Below are 14,778 nucleotides of genomic sequence, written 5' to 3'. Positions count from 1 at the left end.
GGCAGGGATCCAGGGGCCTGGGGGAGTGGGCAGGGTCATTGTGGGTCCCCCACAATGGTTCCCACCCCCCCCTCTTCCAGCCACCCAACCCCTTACTTACCAGCATCAGAGCCCTGGTGCTGAAACACATAGCCTGGCCGGCCATGTGTTTCAGCACTAGGGCAAATGGCCAACCATAGAGACAGACGCTCTGGCAGCCAGAGTGTCTCCATGGAGGACCCAGCCTCCGGTTGCCTCAGGTCACGGTCCTGGACCTGCTTTGCTTTTTTAAACTTCAATTTTATTTTATTTTTTTAGACCCCTGGATATAGGGGTCTAATTTTCTCCCCGCACTGCAGACTTGCAGCACGGGGAATGTTTTTTCATTCCCGCACGTACCTGTTGCCCCGCCTCAAAGGGGTTTGAGGCTGGGCGAGAGACGTGTGCGTGCTCATGTGGACATGCACATGAACAATTATTACTGAATAAATTCACAGCCTGTTTGCCTCACGCTAACATGTTGCATTTCCCTACCCTAGGGAAGACAGATTCTCCAACCCTGATATTAAGGGAAAGGTATTTTTCAAAAGGGAGGCAAGGAAAGGGAATTTTGCCAAAGGGATGCAAATTAAGTCATGATTAAAATAGACAAACATCTTCACCCAAACACATATTGTCATATTGTACTACATGATAATAAATACTTCTTTGCTTTGTCTGGTTTGTATTGCTGTAAACAGATTGTTTGAATTTTGTCTATTTCTGTTTTCAGTGTTTCGTGCTTTTGATAAGGACAATGATAGCTGTGTCAGTGTAAAGGAATGGGTGGAAGGCTTATCAATTTTTCTTCGGGGGACATTAGAAGAAAAGATGAAATGTAAGGTTTCTCTGATCTCAGTATCGAGTCATAAATGTTGAAAGTATTATTTAAATTTTATACAAATATAATATCATCTTATAAAATGTGGGGTAATTAAAGATGTTTTCTTTTAACAGTCTTATGTTATTAGATTCAAAGCTTTTTATTACTGCCATTTTGTTTTGGCTTTCTATTTCTGTATTTTTATTAGGACCCTAGGACAAAATTATGAGACCAGGAGTTAGATAAAGGTTCTGAACTGACCTGCTATTCATGGGAATCATCATAGTTGGAAAATCGCATTTCTTCAAAGTGCTCTTATTGCCTGCACATTTTCCAAGGGCACAGCTTAGTGGGTTTTCCAATATCTGTTGCCCATCAGCAGACTAATCTGCAGTGACAGACTTTCACTCCTCCTTAGTGAACATGCACAGAACTAAAGGAATGACAGAGAACAAATGAATGATTGTCAAACCAAATGTTTTCACTCTACACTTTCAACAAGAATAGGATTTCTTACCTTTAAAAATGGCACCCCAAGAAGCTTCATTTTTTTTAATTAATAGGTACAATGCATTGAACTTAGTAGCAACTTTATCTAACTCCTTTTTATTAATCTAATATCTTTGTTAGTGGGATAAGCACTCTGTATAGATCCTAGTGATTACATGTACTCAGGGTCGCTGGGTGGGGGCGATCGCCCCAGCCCCCGCGCTTTGGGGAACCCTGTGGAGCTGGGCAGAGCAGCCACAGCGACTCTGCGGCACTGCTGCTTGCTTCGAGTCCAGCCGCTTGCTTACCATCCCCCCTCCTCCGCTGGCCACTGTTGATGGCAGTTGCAACTTCTTTGGGTCTGAGGCGGGTACAATCGGAGCGGGGCAGGGCCCCACATTTGCCCCAGCCCTGCACCCTGCTTGGGTCAGTTCTGCATGTGCTAACTAAATACAATTTAACAGCCTACTGTCTCTCATCTGAAATACTGACCCACCTTTCCACATCTTCTTCCATAATTTATTTAATCTAAATGCAGTTTCACAAAACTTGTATTTGTTTTTATTTATACAGCAATGCAGTAAGCCTACAGACAAGATCCTTGGTTTGGAGCATTTATAACTCAAATAACTACTGTACTCGTTTTTCAAACTTAGCTAAAAATGAAGTTTTAACTGTGAATGATAAGTAAAATAATGACCAAGTACAAGCATAAAAGTAGAACTATTTGTATGTAGAGTAAATGTAGCTATGCTGTTAAGGATAAAAAAAAGTTTTACCTGTTTTAACACATAGCTAACAACAGTTCTAAAGGCAAGGAAATGGTTTATAAATAAACTTGACTTATTTTGATAAGATTGTTTTGAGGTTTATGACCTGAATGGTGATGGATACATATCACGAGAGGAGATGTTCCATATGCTGAAGAACAGCCTCCTAAAACAACCAACAGAAGAAGATCCTGATGAGGGAATTAAAGACCTGGTAGAAATAACACTGAAAAAAATGGCAAGTACCCTTCCTAAAGTGGTGGTTTATTTAAGTGTTCTCTTGATTTTAGTGAGGTGCTCAGACTGCAAAAGCAGTGAATCCCTATGAGGATATTTCACCTTCATAAATGGGGACTGAGGCACAGGGATACTAAGGAAATTACTCCAGATTACACAAGTTATGAAAGGAGGAGCTAGAAATACACATCACCCATATCTCATGAGTTCCAGTCCAATGACCTAAAAACACAACAAAGGGTTCTCTCTCATTTCACCTGTAAATTTTTCCTACAGCCAACTAAAGATGCATTTCATGTAAAGAATTTCATGTCAGAAGCTGTAGCAACATCTCAGTTAACACAAGAAAATTGCCATATGCTTTCTTTCTGACACTAGAAGAATAAATGGTTTTCAAGATTCAAATTATGTTATATTTAAGACAACAGTAGAGTTGCTACTCCATGGACCAGGGCAGAGCTGTGCAGCACAGACAGCTGAGGGTGAAGCAGGGGCCATATAGGTATGTGGTGCAGTGGTCAGGGGGCTCGCCCATACAGTTGTGCATTGCATCAGTGTGGGGGATAGGACCCATGTGGGGCACTTACCAGTGCAGCCCATGGGGTATCCAGCCCCTGGCTGCTTAGAAGTTGCACAGCCCTGCTTTATACCCTCAGGTGGGGGTGATACAGAGATACCTAGGACACGGGCACCGTTTTAATAGAAACGGCTGGCCAAAAACCTTTGATCTTGTGCATATTCACAGGGAATCATCAATAATCCTTATCCTTCTTTTGCAGGACTATGACCATGATGGCAAACTTTCTTACGCTGATTTTGAAAAAGCTGTAAGAGATGAAAATCTTCTTTTAGAAGCATTTGGACCGTGTTTGCCAGATATAAAGGTAGGAAAGTATCCCTGCATTAAAATGGGAAATAAATTTGTAAATGCACCCTTCTGCTTAACTTCCTTTTCATGAAATTCTGCTGAAGACGTGCCTTTGGGCCCGCCTTTGGCTTGAGCCAAGAGGTTGAACAGTCCCAAACATCAGCTTCTTGGCAGCCTAGGCTCCCAGGGAGAAGCTCCTGTCAGGCAGACAGCCCTGGAAGTCAGGGCTTTGGGGCAGCTTGGCAGGCAGTAACCTTAAATTGGTTCTCCCTAGATTTTTGAGACTCCTCACTCTCTCTGCCCTGAAGACCTGGCACTCCCTGGCACACACTTGGGACTTCAGGGAATATGTAAAACCTGTCATTCAGTTTCATGGAGAATTCTAAGCTTCCTAGTTTTTTAGTGCTTAGTAAAAACAAAACCACAATTTTAAAACCCTAAAATCCACTACTAAATGGAATTACCTCTCTGCCCAGCTGTACTACTAATCTTAATTTCTAAGGTAAGAGAAACAAGGGCATGGCAGAGAGAGGTTATGTGCCTTGCCGAAAGTCATTAAAAGCTGAGCCAAAAAGTCCAGGCTCTGACTCCCAATCCTCACCTCTAAAGTAGTGCTACCTGGAGATGCAGATTAACTGTTTCCTGCTTTCATTGCTTATGCTCTGTATTCTATACCCTGAAAAAGGGTTTTGGTATAAAACTAGGAACCTAATAAGGAGCTTTTTCTGCTATGCATTACTATATAGATCTAGTAAAAAAAGCTGCAAATGCACTTAAGATACTAATTTTACTATTTTCTAGCATATGAAATAACCAGGCTTGCAGAGCAGCAACAAACTTTTACTTTTTTTTTAAGCCAAGGACAACACTCATTGCAGCCATTTGATTTAATTCTAATATGTACAAATCAAGACATTCAGACTTATGAGTCCTATGTAATAGTAATACTATCCTATAGCTTCCCATAGGAACCATAATACTGAATATTCTGATTTCTCAGCCATGAGCCATCTTTTATTTTTGTTTGATTTTACATGAGTTGTGATAAAATGAGGGATTAGAAGGATGTTCCTAAAATTTCAGTAACTTGCTTAATCCTTAAAGACCTCCGTTTAACAGAAGTTTTCTAGATAATAGTTTCCTTGATCTAATCATTAAGAAAAGATAAATTACTGTGTTGTTTTTGTCTTGTTACAGAGCAGCATGGCATTCGAAATGCAAGCTTTCCAAGAAACTCATGATCTGTAGCGCTATAACTAGATTTCTGCTGTTAACTGATTCAGAAAATCTGTTTTTCTTAAGACATTAAAAACAGAAGCAAATCAGGATTTAGTTTAACACTAAAAACTAATATTCCTATTTTTAGTATAGCTTCTAACCCATTTCTTCAGTATTAGGTAACTCAAATACTTCCTTTTAAATGATCTGCAGTTCTTTTACGACAGAAAAAGTTACTTGTACACCTGGAACTCTTGCATCTCAACAGCAATAGGTATACAGAGGACTGTACTATAAACACTTGTTTGCTTAATGAAATGTACCAAAAAAAGTTTAGAATTTTTAAACCACCACTTGAAAATCATTTTGAAATATAGTTTATTTTTTACCTGTTACATTAGAAAAATAAATAACTGAAATTGTATCCTTTAAAAAGAGTGAACATTTATATTCTTCTTCTCTGTTTTACAAGTGGCTTTGCTTGAATGTCCTGTCGGTTTTCCTTCAAAGTTTCTGGAACGGAAGCTGCCACCTAGTTTCAAATATAAACTCCAAGTTTAGTATGCTGCACTTTTTACTGCGTTTAGAATAAAAGCTCCCATATATTTATTTCTCTCCAGTGTTTTGAGTTCTGGGAGGAAGAGAAAATACTTTTACAAGTACAGCTTCAACAAATAAAAGGGTAATCAGTGACCAAACTGGCTGTATTTTAACACCAAATTGAATATTTGATGTTAGAATTAGGGATGCAGCGATAGAGATTTTGGGGGCCAATGCTGATAGCCATTAGTGGCTCTTGCTGCTGCTTGCACCCCGGGAGGGTGGCGGGGGGGGGTGCCCCCCCAGATCTGTGGAGCCAGAGCTGGTGCTGTGGGGCTTTTCTTGCTGGGCTGGGCTCTGAGCAGACTACAGTCACCTCAAATTTTGCTGTAGCTCCACTCCCAGCCCCATGTCGCTGCAGACCCAGGTTTTCCCCATGCTTGGGTGGAGGTGGGGCATTCAGCTGGAGCTGTGGCAGGTGGTGGCACGGGGCTGGGAGCAGACCTGCAGTGAAATCTGGGGTGGCTGCACTGCCAGAGCCCGCTCCGAGCCCAGCCCCTGCCCCCGCCCTCCCAGGGTACAAGCAACAACGGGAGCTGCCTCCACCCCATGAGTCGTGCCTCCATCCCATACCCCCACCCCAGCTGGGCAGTGCCTGCCCCTGCCCCATCCCTCACCGCGGGGGAGCATTGATCTGCCCTGCCATGCCCTCCTTCGCTCCCCCTCCCTTTCCAGTTGGAGGCCGCTCTCCACGCTGCCAGTTCTGCTCTGTGCTGCACTGCAGCTGTGCGCAGCATGGACATTCATCGGCCATATTATCAGCCCCATTGGGCCAATATCTGCTATAGACAACTTTCTTCATATCAGTACCAATTCTATATCAGACTGCACCTCTAGTTAGAACAGTATATTACACTCTTCTGTTATATTAAAGGGATGTGAAAATATAGTTTTATGTCCTGCAACTTACCCTGTAATGGAAAAAAGGAACTATAGTAGAAAAGGAAGATTGCACTTGTAGCCAGGGACTTTCAAATAACTTGTTGTACTCAAGGAAACTTGAATAGAATTGTTTCTTGAAAAAATGTTAACCTAATTTAAATCTAGTAAATGCAAAAATAATAAGAGAAAGGCATACATTATTCCAGATTTAAGAAAAATGTAATATGATTCAAGGACATTTGGGATTCTATTTTTATTCCATCTCCATAACAAATTTCCTCAGGTTAGAATATTTTCTTTCCTTCAACTGACAGGCAGGCATATCTGCCTACGACATGTAATTAAATTAAACTGTGACCTTCCTAGATCACACATCAGTAAAAACTAAGAGAATTCAAAATATTTATTCCTTTTACAGCAAAAGATTAAGTAAAACAGGAACACCACACTGAAATCAGTGGGAATACACGTGGAGTTATATGTCACTCTACATAAGTAAAAATACTATCTGGCCCCAACTACTCTCTAGTAAAATTCGAAGTCATAAATTGTAAACTCCAAGAATGAAAGCCTTTTACATTTTACAAACAGGAACAAAATGTAGGTAACCTCAGAATGAAGTGGATCAAAATAATTTATAGAAGGAAAGTGCTGGGTAGTCAGAACATCAATTTAAGTGTCAAATAATCTGCCAGTCTCTGACCCAGTTATTTTCTAAGGAAATGTTTTTAGAAAATGCTTAAAATTCTCAGGCAGATTGATTTCTCAAGAAAATCTTTTCTAGATCTCATTTAAATGACACTCATTAGAAGAGAACAGGATAAATTATTACTGTGCATAAGTATTTTGCCATTAAAAGTAGCTGAGAGTAGAAACAAGTTCTGACTTTATAATATTATCGCTTAATTTCAAAGTAGGCATCAACTTCAGATTTCTGTCCAACCCTTTACTGTTTGAGAAAAATGCAGATAATCCTGAGCTGTGGTACAGCTGTTCAGGTAAAATGTGTCACTTAAGCCATTGTACAACATCAATAAAAAATAATTTAAAATTTATTTAAACTGAAGTAAAAAAAAATTCAAATAAGTGTTAGGTAAAAGAAAGGAGATTCTAGAAAGTGGGCATGCCCTCTGGGTATTATTTTTTCATTCAGAATAGTTACAACAGAAAACTCATGGATACTAGGCAGCATGCCATAACACACACAAGGATGAGAAACTTATTTGAATAAAACTGGAGGTTCAGAAGAACGCAGATCAACACAAAGACTTCTAAGATTCAACTAGTTGGTTGTCTCTTATTGGATATCCCCAGTTGTAAAGAGAAGTGAAATCTGTGTGGAAAATGCATATCTTAATGATTACTTTAATGCGTCTTGTATTTTTGAGATTAAAAATAAGAAATTTTATGAAGTGAAGATACTTCAGCACTCAGAGTTGCAGCACTATGAAAGTGACCACACTACTGCAACTAGAAGGTTAAATACTATGTTCTCTTTCCTGACATTTGGCTTTATTTTGGGAGGTAAGTGCAACTGACTGGGGCACCTCTTAGAATCCAGGCCAGATGGTGAAAGTATATGCGGCATTTTAATGTAATTAGATTATGGTCCCGTAAATTAGGTTTTAAACACTTGTTTGTGCATGAAAGCTTGCAAAGAATTTTTCCAACTATTTGAGTTGGTTTAATAAAAGATATTGGATTTACCCAAAGAACCTTGTCTGCCTAAGTCTGAAAGGATTTTTTTTTATAGCACATACCTCTTGAAGTTTATTTCGAATTAAGCTTGCTGAAGTATTCAAGGAATCATCCTCCATATCCACTTTGGGCATTTCTGGCAGCTGAGGTCCAATGACAACTTCATTACTATCTGAATTTGTTCCAATTATTCCAAGTTTATTGCCTTCGTCTCTTTTTCTCTTCCGCTCTGCCAGCTGAGTTGTCCGTGGCATAAATCTATCAATTCCATTATCAAAAGTTCTTTGCAGTGCAGGAGAAGCAGATACATGTTTATGTCTTCCCTGCTGTACGGCTGGCTTCAGAGATGGATTGTAGCTAAAGCACTCATAAGCTTTAGTACTGTAATGGACACACTGAGGGGATGCCAAATGACTCTGAGAGTGATATCCTGAAGGATGTGCTATGTTTCCTGCGGAGACGTCACAATGTAATGTCTTGTAAAAGTCTGGAAAACATGCAGATGGATCCCAGTTGCCAACAGTTCTATCAGCAGCACGGAATCCTGAGGTTGGCGACTGAAAGTCATACTCTGAGTTATTTGACACAGTCCTTTTAGGCTCCTGTGGCATCTTTGAAAAATGATCTTTAACACAAAAAGGGTATTTTGACTATTATTACACACACGTATTGCATAAGTAAGCATTTTACACAGCTAACTTATAGTGGAATTGACCGTTTTCAAACTGGTATTTGAGGCTTAGCCTCGACTTGACTGTGAACTGCAAAGCTTAAGCAAAACAATTTAGTTCTGAAAATGAGAGAACAAAAACAGTTCTCTTACTTCTGAATTCTTTTAAACAGTATTTGATAATGCAATTAAAGACTATCATAGGATGTTAAGACCAGTAAACTTTAAGATCGGGGGTTTCCTATGACTGACCTGTGGGCCAAAACACCGCAGTACTGCATGCTGCAGCCCTACTGCCACATCCCTTTTACTCCCAGCATGCCCTTTAGGCCAAGGCTTACAATGGCAGTTTTCCCCTGGGTGCTCCAAGGCTGAATAGGCCCCACTGCAGTGCTCTCTCACTTTTACCCAGTCTGAAGTAAGGGTGAAAATGCCATTCTACATTTCCTGGCCATGTTTACGTTTTTGATGAATGAGGTGAAGAATGTCATGAGAAAAGAAACTGTACGGGGAAGAAAAACAGGTGTTGAATAAAACCTGTGCATTTCTAATTACAAACCTTTACTACTTGTTGCTTTTGCTATATACTTTCTTCTGTCTTGTAACTTCTCCCTAGTTTCTTGGACTGTTTCAAATTCTGGAGCATAACACACGTGGAGCAAGCTACCAAAGAAATTCCGTTCATCCATTTTTTTCTTGGCCACTCTAGAGAAACAGAAGTTGCATTCAAATATTAGTTACAAACACAACTTTATCACAGTTCACATTTGAACAAGAATTTCTGAAGATTACTGATAAATACTACTTAAAAAACCAAGGTCAGGAAACTGAGTTATGATATTATGCAAAGAACACACAACTTGCATTTGTAGCAAAAGATCTCTGAGGTGGCTATTTCATTTTAATTCTCCAGACTCATACTTTAAGATATGGAAAGCAGGCAAAGGTTATCTACTGCAGTACCTTGCATTCTGTAACTTTTGGAATTTGATGAGATAAACTTCTGTAAATTGTTCTGCTGGATACTCATCTAGAGCATTGTATTCTTCAATGGCACCATATAATGCAAACTGTTCAACTAATTCCTTCATAACACCCAACGCAGGAACTCCCTGTATTAGCAAATAGCGAGATTCCAAGTTGACAGTATAGACCTGCAAAAAAACATCAAATTTTTATCTCATAGTAAAACACAAAACAGACTCAAACAACTAAATGTTCCATTATTTATTGCTTCTGCAACTCTTTGTTCCTTTATTTCACCTTGCCCCATAGTGACTTTGGAGTTTTCCGAAAGCAGCTTATTAGAGTTCTAGAAGAAGTCTGTAACAATTGCCCAAATACTTGCCATTTGTGCTAAGGTTTATAATACAGTCTTACAGGGGTTGGGTAGCTTATGCAGGAAAGAGTAGTGCTATACACCACTAGAGATTAAAAATTTCCAGAAATTTCACAACCATAGAAAAAACAAGTTTTGGGAAAAATTGAAATATAGGTAAAAAAAAATAAATATTGCATATCTACATTTACTTTACTATTTTAAGAACATTAAATATATTATGTATAAACCTAATTAGCACATAAAATTGTAATGTTTAATATATTTATGAAATTAAAAAGTATAAATGCCTTATTATTTGAATAGAACCAAGGCATTTAAAATAATTATTTGTAATTATTGTTACAGATGGAGCTACAAGCTACTGCACCCTGAGGTACTTAAGCATATCTTAGTTTTGCTAAGAAAAGAAATAAAAGTTGAAAATAGAAACCGTCAACATTGTAGTAAACAAAAGGAATTTTTTATTATCTGGAATTAAAAAGAGTCCTCCATACAGTCAGCACTCTTCAGAAAACAGAATAAATTCACATTTTTAGAAAAGAGCTCAGAAAAAAATATCCCTTTAAGGTTGCAGACAAAATTCAGCACATGAAACCAATATGTCAAACAATCAAATATATCCTTGAAAATATTAGCATCAAAAGTTTATTTGTCTAATCAAAATCACACTCAGGTTTCTGAAATATCACTATTTTCTGACTCTGAACCTTCATTTTTTATCTTCATGGACTTCAGAAAACTGAAGGTTTGCACGGATTGAAACAAGTTTCTCCACTCTTTCACAGGTTAGTTTACTTCTTGATTTGGTGTACATTTCTAAACAAAGACCAGTTTCTTTCACATGCTGCAGAAAATAGAGGAATCTAAAGCAGACAAGAAGCAAGTGGAGCCAGAGGGGGAATATGCTTGACTGAGTCCCAGATTGTACTCCTGGACCAAATGCCTGACCATGCTCTGGACTCTGCAACATTTGAAAGTACCTTGCCAACATCAAGTCCTAAGTGTGTTGCTGGTTTTATAATCCAGTCAAATGCAGTAGCGATGCTATCATCACTGACATTTCTACCTTCGAATCTTGGATCCAAAAGATTTGCAGCAGCATGAATTGGTTGGCAACAAAATTCCTCCCACCTGTGAGTGAAGTCTTTCACTTTTCCTTCTTCCACTTGTAAGTATATCTTGTAAGTGGAGATATACTTGCATTGTCAAACACAGTTGATTTTATCTGGGCCATTATATGTCTGACAAAAGCACACTGTCTGATTCAGATACAATGACTGCTGAAGAAATTGGCTTTAGAATCTTCAGGGAGTTCTGCAGCTAAACCCAGAAGACTTCCTCATCAAGTACAGTGTTCCTTACACTTCAGACTACTTTAAGATCTTCAGTTATCACCAGTTCTTGAAGAGCTTCTTTGTTAGTAAACTTTCAAATGAGATCAACCCAACCTACGTAGTTTCACAACAAGGTTTGAGTGTTGCCATTTTATTCTTCTCATTTTTCTGCTTCTTAAGGATTGCAGCTACAATATGAGTAGATTTTACATACTTTATGTATGTCTACTTTTGTTTTATTACAGATTTTTTGCAGTGTGTCCAACTCCATGAAATTATTAAAAAGCAAGGTTAGGCCATGGGAAGCACATCCTATTGCAGTAATATGTAAATATTTGTCCATTATGATCTCCCATGCTGCTTTCATATTACTTGTGTCGTCAGTCAGCAAAGCAAATCCTTTACCACTCCCAATCTTCTGTAGGACTTCACATATATTACTACTGATATACTCTGCAGTATATCTGTTCTCTCCTGTTTCAATGCTGCTATAAAAAACTAGTTGAGGTGTTATCACAAAATTTATGATTCCTTCTCCCCATACATTTGTCCACCCATCAGTAAGTGCTGCAAGACAGAGCGCTTCATTGATTTTTTGTGCACAGATTGCATTACATGTTCATATTTTGACTTTAAAAGAGGCTCGCTCAAAGAATGTCTGCTGAGCAAATGGTACAATGGTCTTAATTTAAATGCTGCCTGCCAATTGCATTTTCAGTGATTGATAATGACATCCTAGAAGCATATATTGCTCAAGGAAGAGCTTAGTCAATTTTTTCTTGCTCTTCAAGTGTCATCTGGCCTACAAATGACGTTATTTTGAGTCTTTTGGATACAGTTGGTTGAGATATCTGTTTACCTGATGATGTTGACTGAGTAATGCTTTGTGATGCTGATGTTACTGAAGAAGCAGGAGGACTTCTGGATTGAGAACGTTTGCAAGTGCTACTTCCGTTATCATCATGATCTACCTCATTCACACTCATGAAGGATTTCTTTTTTTTTTTTGTCTGCAGGACACTTCATACATGCAAGGATGTGTTTGATCATCCTGGTAGCACTTGGAAATGCACATTTAATTTGACAGTATTTGCAAAACGCAGTTTTTTTCCAAAATTACTTGTAGTTGCTGTGTGGAAATGCTTCCATATGTTAGAAGATGGTCGCACCATGTTGCTGAGGGAGAAGAAAATGTAATGTAATAGCTAAGTTACATATATAAACACTAAGTTACAGCATTTGAAAAACTGAGTAATTGATGGAGGGGAGCCCTCTTCAGTAAGCTAACTGTAAACCACCCCTTCCCTCAGACCTCACCTCTCTGCTAAGGTAAGGGTAGAAGGTGATTTGCTCAGAAACCCTCAGATTGGTAGGAACTCCATTCTGAATTACATAAATTATAAAAATAGACTAACTGAAAATATAGTTCAATATACCAAACTCAATGAAATTGAAACTTACCTTTCAGTAAACAAGAAGTCTACTTCCAGCTCCTTTGTGTTGCTAGATACAGTTTGTTAGGTACTTCTGTGGATCTCAGGGTCCAGGAGATTCCATTCCACCACCAAAATCTTTAGGTTTCTTTTTCCTCTGAGGCTCTGCTACCCACAACAGTATTTCAGCTGTTTCTTCACACAAGGAAGAAGGGTAATAAGATGCTTGTTTCCCTGTAGTAGGGAGCTGCCAGTGTCCACTCCCAGTCCTTTGAGGGGAGAGGTGACCAGGTTGAGGGGCCTAGTCAGGACTCAGGAGGAGTACATGTTACTCTATCTCCTCTAAACTCTAGATCAGGGGTAGGCAATGTTTTTGGCTGGTGCGCCAAAAAACCACACAATGTCTACCTTGTAAGGTGCCAGAATGCTAAAAAAAACCCCAAAACTGGGGTGGGGTGTACATGGCAGGATAATCATAAATGTTGTTTTTGGGGGGTTGGTTTTTTTGTGGGGTTTTCTGGGGGTTTTTTTACAATAAATACCAGGTTTTCTAAAAATTCTAAACCTGGTGACAATAAATAAAACTTCATATACTACCTTTGTTGTTTGTATTTATTTTTGGTAAGCAAATTATGATGAGAGAGAGAGAAGGGGAAAGAAAAAAAAAGGAGAGAAAAAAGGAGAGAGAGAGAAAAAAAAGAAGGGAAGATGGTGGTTCTTTAAGGATATGCTTGCTTATTTCCTTAAAACACATGCTCTGTATTCACTGCCATAAACAAGTAAAAATGCTCGCAAGTCAAATCTTTTCCTAGTGGCTGCCCTGGCTCCACTCCTGACAGCTGAGTTTGGTGATGTTAGACTGGTAGCTGGTTGTCATCAGATGCAAACATGAATCCGAACTGTCAGTTGTCAGACAGTTCCTTATAGGTAGGACCGAGTATGGTTTTCAGTTTTGAAAACACTTGTTCACAGCGATAAGTAGATCCAAAGACAGCAAGGCAAAAGCTACTTTTTTCAGGAAGGGACGCTGTAATCTTGAGTTGTCAGTCCCTTTCATTCTTAAGATCACCTTCCAGAAATTTGAACTTTGATACCCAGATGCACAAGGCTTGAAAGTCAATCAGTTCCAATTCAAATCCTTCAATGTTCATCCACTGAAAGTACTGCAGTTCTATGCCACTTTCTGTAGTACTGTCAGGGGTCACAAGAAATGAAAACATGTTGCAAAAATCTTGGAATCATCTTGTGAAGTCATCTTCCAGCTGTCCTATGTAGTCGCAGATATCCCTAGTGTTAAATTGATGCTGCTTGGAATGGATTTTCAGACTAGGGAAGTAACAGAAGGTAGATGTTTCGATATCTCATCTGAAAACAGACAGAAACCTTTCCAGTCTTCATACAGCTGAAGGATGGCTTTCTGTGTTCCTTGTAACCTGGTATTCAAATAGTTTAAATGTGATGAGATGTGATGTAATGTGATGTCTGTCAGAAACATCAGTTTTGTTAGCCATCTGTCATCAGTAAGGTCTGCATATTGCTGACCACTTTCCTCAAGAAACAGCTTGATGGACTCGTGACAAGCAACAAATCGCTTGAGCACATTACCTTGACTCAACCAGCGTATGTTACCATGCAGCACTAAATCTCCATACGCAGCATCCATATTATTTAAAAGTTAATGGAATCTCCTGTGTCAAAGAGGAGCAGGCAACCAAAAATTGACAATTTTTTTAGAGGTGCACTGATAAAGATTTTGGGGGCTGATACCTATAGCCAACTTTTAAGGAGGCATGTCAGCCGATACCGATCCGATTTCCGATACAGCTGCGTCCAGATGGGGAGGGGACAGGCAGAAGGGGCATGTGGGGGCAGATCAATGCCCCCCCGTGGTGAGGGAGGAAGTGGGGCTGGGGTACGTACTGCCCAGCCAGGGTAGGGTGGGCACAGCACTGGCAGGGGGCTCCAGCCACCCCAAATTTCTCTGTAGCCCCCATCCCCCCCCCCCCCGGCGCCGCCACTGCATGTCCACCCCGAGTGTAGCCCAGCCCAGCCCTCCCTGCGGCCCATGGCCCTAGCCTGCAACTGCAGCCTGTTTTGCCCCACCCTGATACAGGGGGCACACGCTCCGCCCCCCATGCCCTCCACCACAATAGGCTTACCAGCTGCACACAGCTCTCCAAGCTGTCAGGCTGTGCTCCTCACTGCCTGCATGCTGTGCTGCAGCTGCACGCACACATGGGCATTTGTCAACCAGCAGAAGCGGCGGCGGAGCCGTGTGCCACTCAGGACTGACAGGCGCAGGCAGGGGGAAATGCAGCTGAGCCCCTGCCACTCCGGCCGGGCTCGTCCCGTCCCAAGTGGCGGATGGCTCCCCCTCCCCAGCCTCTCGATGGGGC

The 14,778-nt window shown here is 40.1% G+C and overlaps 2 protein-coding genes across 6 annotated transcripts in view; one reads left to right on the top strand and one right to left on the bottom strand.

The window, feature by feature from the left end:
- EFCAB1 (EF-hand calcium binding domain 1) overlaps positions 1–4,504 on the top strand; it is a 9,945-nt gene extending 5,441 nt beyond the window's left edge. The window contains exons 3-6 of the mRNA XM_025191072.1: positions 752–856; positions 2,187–2,338; positions 3,117–3,221; positions 4,403–4,504. Of these exons, the coding sequence (XP_025046857.1) occupies positions 752–856; positions 2,187–2,338; positions 3,117–3,221; positions 4,403–4,453 (413 nt within the window). The 3' untranslated portion in view covers positions 4,454–4,504. The remainder of the gene's footprint in view (positions 1–751; positions 857–2,186; positions 2,339–3,116; positions 3,222–4,402) is intronic.
- The window catches only part of RBM48 (RNA binding motif protein 48), a 15,948-nt gene continuing 2,101 nt past the window's right edge, over positions 932–14,778 (bottom strand). The window contains exons 1-6 of one of the 5 annotated variants that reach the window (XM_014525336.2): positions 12,411–12,797; positions 11,809–12,125; positions 9,237–9,427; positions 8,833–8,978; positions 7,666–8,228; positions 4,821–4,955 (exon numbers count right to left, since the gene is read on the bottom strand). In XM_014525336.2, coding sequence (XP_014380822.1) covers positions 4,869–4,955; positions 7,666–8,228; positions 8,833–8,978; positions 9,237–9,364 — 924 coding nt within the window. In that variant the 5' untranslated portion in view covers positions 9,365–9,427; positions 11,809–12,125; positions 12,411–12,797 and the 3' untranslated portion in view covers positions 4,821–4,868. Of the gene's footprint in view, positions 1,275–4,812; positions 4,956–5,649; positions 6,067–7,665; positions 8,229–8,832; positions 8,979–9,236; positions 9,428–11,808; positions 12,126–12,410; positions 12,798–14,778 lie in introns of those variants that run through there. The other 4 variants (XM_025191079.1, XM_025191081.1, XM_014525337.2 and 1 more) reach the window with 4 other exon arrangements.

Source organism: Alligator sinensis, unplaced genomic scaffold (genome assembly GCF_000455745.1).
Source record: "Alligator sinensis unplaced genomic scaffold, ASM45574v1 scaffold1011_1, whole genome shotgun sequence".
NCBI classification, from domain to species: domain Eukaryota; kingdom Metazoa; phylum Chordata; order Crocodylia; family Alligatoridae; genus Alligator; species Alligator sinensis.
The sequence above is the reverse complement of the archived record's forward strand: the minus strand, read 5'-3'. Positions and strand labels throughout refer to the sequence as shown.